Source organism: Cyclopterus lumpus, chromosome 8 (assembly GCF_009769545.1).
Source record: "Cyclopterus lumpus isolate fCycLum1 chromosome 8, fCycLum1.pri, whole genome shotgun sequence".
Classification (NCBI taxonomy): domain Eukaryota; kingdom Metazoa; phylum Chordata; class Actinopteri; order Perciformes; family Cyclopteridae; genus Cyclopterus; species Cyclopterus lumpus.
Window position 1 is genome coordinate 13,254,421 of NC_046973.1, and position 6,364 is coordinate 13,260,784.

General features: G+C 39.3%; 1 protein-coding gene across 1 annotated transcript in view; it reads right to left on the bottom strand.

Moving 5' to 3' along the window:
• Positions 1-1,361, bottom strand: part of syt5a (synaptotagmin Va) — a 4,130-nt gene extending 2,769 nt beyond the window's left edge. The window contains exons 1-3 of the mRNA XM_034539656.1: positions 1,214-1,361; positions 840-854; positions 137-315 (exon numbers count right to left, since the gene is read on the bottom strand). Coding sequence (XP_034395547.1) covers positions 137-315; positions 840-854; positions 1,214-1,361 — 342 coding nt within the window. The remainder of the gene's footprint in view (positions 1-136; positions 316-839; positions 855-1,213) is intronic.
• Positions 1,362-6,364: the final 5,003 nt, after the last annotated feature.

Sequence of the window (6,364 nt, forward strand, 5' to 3'; positions counted from 1 at the left end):
CTCAAATCACAGAAACTTTGCCTACTTGAGAAAATCTGTGTAGTATATTTGACAAAGTTCTTCTGCAATTGGTAGCAGAATTAGCACGTGACCATCTCAGGACAACACAGGGCCGGACCCCTCACCCGTTTCTCACCTTCTCATCTCCATCCTCACCATCCTTATCCTTCTTCCTGCGCCCTCGTCCTCCCTTCCTCTCACGGACCTTCTTGGGCTTCTTGCCCTTATTGCAGCACTTCTTGTAGATGCAGAATCCCATGCAGGCAACAAGGGCGAGGACCACGACCACAATAGCTCCCACCGCCCACATGGGCACTGGGAAAAAAGAAGGGCATGCAAACTCATCAGATACGGAAAAAAAGGTGATACGATTTTTTTTATTTTATTATCTCTGGCAAAGGCAACAATGTATGCATAAAATTTATAAAATAAAACATTTTATATTAAAAAACAATCCTGCGAGGGATTGAGTCTTATTTCTCTCCGTACTAAACATGTACTTTAATTATTATTTTTTTATTCCTGATGTGATTCATCCATATTATATACAATGAACTTGACTGCTGATCTTATCTTATAATTAGTTTTTTTCATCATACCAAACATTTTCATTTTTTTCTTTTCTTAGAACAAGTAAACACATTTTTTTGTGAAGGCTGTGTCTCCATAATTCCACAATACTACACTCCTCTACTACAGCTTTGGTTGAGGTTCTTTCGCAGAACAGTCGATACAGAGCTGCTGCTGCTGCTGCTGTTGTTGTTGTTGTTGTTGTTTTGACACCTGTAGAAAACTTAAATAGGAAAAACTGAATGGTACAAGAAACAAGATGGACTTACTATTGAGTTTATGATCTTGAAGAGCAGAGTGGTCACATGAAGAAATGAGGGAGGACAGAATGAAGACATGAAAAACACGAGGATTAGAAATAAGATGGCACGATGATGACGAGACGATGGTATGTAGGTTATAGATTGATTGTTATCGGTTTGTGTGTGAGTGTGTGTGTGTGTGTGTGTATGGGGGGGGGGTCTCTTCATGTGCAGGTTTATCTACCAAACTGGCTTCAATCTTTAACAGCGTACCTAGTCCTCATGTTTCCTGTTTATTGCATATGTTCAATATAGGACTTATTCTTTGAGAACACAACAAATTGGTTTGTGTTTTGTGTTTATACACGGTATATGTGCAGTTTGTGTGTGTGTGTGCTCACTTGGCAGGTGTGTGAGCTCATTGAAGAACTTGTTCTTCATGCTGGCAAACTGGTGGTTGGAGCGGTGCGAGGGAGCCGGTGGGCGCTCCCTCTCTTCCTCCTCGGCCGCCCTGCGGAGCCGCCCCCCGGCCACGCTGACCAATCGCATCGCTGCTGCGGGAAATCGAAGGAGACAACCAAAAAAACGATCAGCGGCTTCGTAATGTCCAAATAATCTTTTGAGACAAGGCATCCACAAAACACTCTAAAAACATATTTAATCTCTCCTCAGATGTGTCCTTCGTTCAAACTTCATGCCATTTGACCTTTCACCTGGGTTTAATCTCTTTAATCCTCTCTCACTCGCTTCACTCTCCGGCCTCCCGCCATTCGTCCTCTAGTTTCAAGCGTCTCACAAAGACAACCAAAAACTATCCTCATCGAGAACAACTGCTTTATTTGTTATGTAGCTTTAAGTGGAAAAAGAAGTATATCACGGTGTATGATTCTAGTGGTGCATGAAGTACTCAGTTCCTTTACTTTAGTTCAGGTGTCTGTAACAGCTGATCATATCATTGCAAAACATCATGTAACTATAGCTGCACAATATTATCCTCATAAATGTAGTGAAGTAGAAGTATAATGCAGCATAAAATGGAATTACACAAGTAGAGTAAAGGGCCTTTACAATTCTACTTGAATACAGTTTGTAGTACATACTAAACAGCTAGCATACCTTAGCATACTCTAGCCTTTTTACATAAGAGTTTCAGTAAAAACTAATTCCAAGTATACTTTTATTTGTGTTATTCTATGCATTTCGGTATGTTCAGTTTCATAACATAATAGATGCCGACAGGTGAATAGCCTATTGTGAGCTGCATGCAGCCTTTTGGGGGAAAGTGTTAGTTCTGTGTAATACAGTTTAAAATGTTCCTTAAATAAAAATGGTTTACCAATGTTGACATTGAAAATACTACTTCAGCCAGTATTAGTAAAGATTGTCAGTGTGCAGTCAGAATACGAGAAAGTGTTTTTACTGTACGCTGATGTAGTTTTTGGGTGCTTTTCATGTTTTGGACTTTAATGACACTTTAAAGACATGATTTGTATTACATAAAGGGCTTCAGTACACGTTAGAGACACTTTACTTGAGTATTTTTTTAATGATGTGCCCATCTATACATTTACACTCAATATTCAAAATAGAAATGTCATTTTTCGAAGTGAAGATATGACATTATTTTTAATGACCTTTACATAACTACAAATCAGATCGGCTCACTAATTTCAGGCTTCACAATTAACAACATTTCTCTTCTACACAGACACAATAATTACTTTTCTCTGCCTATCTCACTCTCCTGCATCCTCTTTCCATTTGTCCTATATGTTCATCCCTTTGTTGTATCCTTCGTCCTCAACCTTTCCTTCCTCCCTGGTTCCTCACCATGACGGCAGTGTGTCGAGAAAGAGTGAAACCTGAGCTCAGCAGCTCATTGCTTGCACATAATAATCCCCCCCGACTTTGTGACAGCCAGGCTTCTGGATACACACACACAGACACACACGCACGCACCCGGAGGACATTTCATTTGGTTTCATGTTTGGACTAGTCACAGCAGGGAAAGCACGGGTGTTATTAATGACATTAGCAATTCATATTCACACCCATGCTTTGCCTGTTTGCACATTATCCCAATACTTAGACAATGGGGAATATCATTATTAAAGTTATTTATTCCTGCTTTGTTCTATTTCCAAACACGGTGAATTCAGGCTTAAAAGGCGTATAAAGTGCAACTCAAAAACTGGGGTTACTTTCTGCCAAATAGCCCCTGCTTATGACCCTGGGTATAGAAGCAATATAAGTAAGAAGATATATCAGTTTCTGGTACTTATGACAATCTCTGTTGTGCCCTGTTCAGGGTTCAGCCTGTCATTTGTTGACATTTAAACACACATCCATATGCCCCACCAATGGTAGATGTCACTGCACAGCCACGTAACAGGATTAATTGCCAAAGGTAATCCAAAAATCCCTCGGCTTAAACAAATTAAGGACAGTTTGCCTCTCTGCGGCTCCGCCCCTTTTCTCCGCCCACCCCGCCATCGTCTCCCCCCTCACCTCTCCCCCTCTGTTGTCCCTCTGTGTGTTATTTATCCTCCCTCGGGACAGCTGGAATAGATAAAGACACGCTCCGGCATACATGCACATCATATTTCCGTAATGAGATGTGATTTAGGTGGTGAGCACATTACATCGACTGGACTGCAGTGGAGGATTAGAGAGGGAGACCTCAGTCAGATGGATGGATAGATAAATAGATTCTACATTTTACTCCCATTACACCCATGGTGGTCAGGGTTTGAGGGATTGTTTTTAGTTTTCAATGCAGTAGTTGTATACGTTGTGCTTATATTGTCTGTCCATTAGGAGTGAAATATTGTTGAATCTGTTCACCCAGAACTGTCTGATTGCAGAAATCCCTAACGCTATTTCTGAAACACACACACATCAGCTGTGAGATGCTTTAGGTTTTCAAAGGCAAACAACAAAATAAAATGCAGTTAAAAGAATTCAAACAGCCAATGGGACCTCAGGTAAATGAAAGGGAAAGCCACATTTGATAACACCATGTCTTAGCCGTCTGGCACTGTACGCACTTTGGATAAAAGCCCCGTGTCATCCTGCCGTCTCTGCAGGGGGCTCTGTGTGTTGCATAATGACATTTTAGCTCAAGTTCACCAACACCCCAAAATCCAAATGATGACCGCAGTTGTTATCTGGGTCACGGCAGATTTAGGCTGAACTGCTGCCACAATCTTAACATCAGTGAGTCAGAAACCTGGTCAGGTTGGTTAATTTGTACGTGTCTCTGTCCGGATGCTGCGGGTGAGGAAATCATGTTAATATGAGGACAACTCCCAACTAATATATTATGTTGCCTCCTGGCTTATAGTTTGGGAAAACCAAAGATTAGAAGACTGATATGAGTGTGGAGCAATATGTGGCGGTGCTGCTCTGGGGTGAGAACTAGTTCTAGAAGCAATAGCAGAAACTGGTTTGAAGCTAAATCTGGAGGGATTTTTAGGTTCTATAAAGAAACGGCGAGTATATAAAGATAACCAGGCGGTAGAAACCTCGTCCACAGAGACATGGTTTGTCAAAATATGACAATATAATTATTATTAGCCAATAGAGAATATAATAAAGAAAACTTTTTTTAAAAAGGAGAAAAATGACTTTGATGTCTTCTCTCTTGGGACCTTGGTTGGTCTATGGGTCGGTGCACCACTTTAGTCTGGACGAAAACATCTCTCTATTTCTATTTGTAGATATTCATGATCCCCAGAGGATTGATTTATTGATTCTGGCATTTCCTTTAGCACCGCCGTGAGGTCGTCATCTTTGATATTTGGATGGATTGCTGTGAAACCTGGAACAAGGTATCCATGTCCCCTAAATCACAACTTGTGTTTCATGCTAATTGTTGCCATGCTAGCATTAGCATTTAGCTCAAACTACTGCGAGTCCCAAATGGTGGGGAAATATACTTTACTGTGACCTCAAGAGGAGTTCAACACTAGAAATATTGTCTTTACTACTGTGTGAGTTATTTGTTCTAATTTGTACTTTGTTTAATTGTCAGATTGAGAGCTGAAACGATAGTTAAATAATCAATCATTCAATCATCAGAAAATTAAATGCAACTATTTTGATAATCACTTAATGATGAATTAGTAATTTTTCAAGCAAAAGTCAAATGACAAATCCTACTTTTACATAAAGTACCCCTCTAACTGATATATTTTTATACATGACATCAATTATTATTTATACTGGAGCATCAATGTGTGAGCAGCCTGGGACTGTTTTAAGGAACAAATCCCTATTTATTGGAGCAGTTAATAGTCACCCCAAACATCAGAAGCTATAAAGGTTGGAAACCACTTGTTTAGTCTTTAAAATTGGGTTGTGTAAAAAATGATGTTATGCAGTATGTAAAATCTTCATCTAAAAATAACAAGTAACTAAAGCTGTCGAATTCCCCCTTGTATACGTAGTGGAGTGGAAGTATAAAGAAAAATAACGGAAATATTCAAGTAATGTACTTGAACAAATGTACTTAGTTACTTTCCAGCACTGATCTCCTTGCAGACAGATTGGAGGTGAACAGCCGGAGGAGGGATTGTCTCAAAGCTCACAGCTCTGAACTCAACTCGAGGCCCCATTAGGCGTCTGACACACTGCCCGACTATTGTAGGTATTTGCCTGCACACAGTAGCAACTTTGGCATTTGTTGACAACTTCAAATATTAAAGCTGAGCCATTATATTCTGAGCAGTATGACTGAGAAAAGGACCAACATAACACGTTTTAAATCTTTATTTATTGATGCTGAAACGTCGTAAACGCAAATGACATTAGGGTCAATATTAACATATTATTAACAGAATATTGCTGCAATCAGAATGCAACACATTATGATGTAAGTCTGAAAGACAATTTTCTTAATTTAAAATGTTGAAATGTTTAATTAAAATTTGCACGTTTGTTTGTTGTTTAGGGGGAAGGGTTTCCTACCGACACTGAGTGGCCATTTTAATTCTCTCTCTTTTTCAGTTCTATTTTAATATCTTAAAGGAACAGTGTGCAACATTTAAGGGATTTATCATTGAATAACATATTCATAACTATGTTTTAAACAGTGTATAATCATCAGAAACTAAGAATCGTTATGTTTTCCTTAGCTTAGAAAAAGCCAAGTATATCTACCTATGTATATCTACGTGTATATCTAAGGGACACTCGTTCACTGTGGTTGAGTAGCCTCGTTATCTGGTACCTGCAATAAAGTATTTGCAAATACTTCATAAATACATCTGTGCATCAAGCACGAACATGAAAGTGAAACCTAATTCAATCGACTCTGTCTGCAGTCTCATCCACCGCCGCTATGTTTACTTGTTGCACGCGTTTTTCTTCTGTTGTAAACTTCTCTGCTGGCTGTTCATTTTAATATTCATCATATTAGGTAACAGAAATAGTTTGACATTTTGTGTAATGCATTTATTCGTTTTCTTGCTTTCTTGAGTTAGATGAGAAGATTGGTACCACTCGTTCGTATCAGGGAGGACAGATTTTGTCCACTATTGGCAGCGTTTACA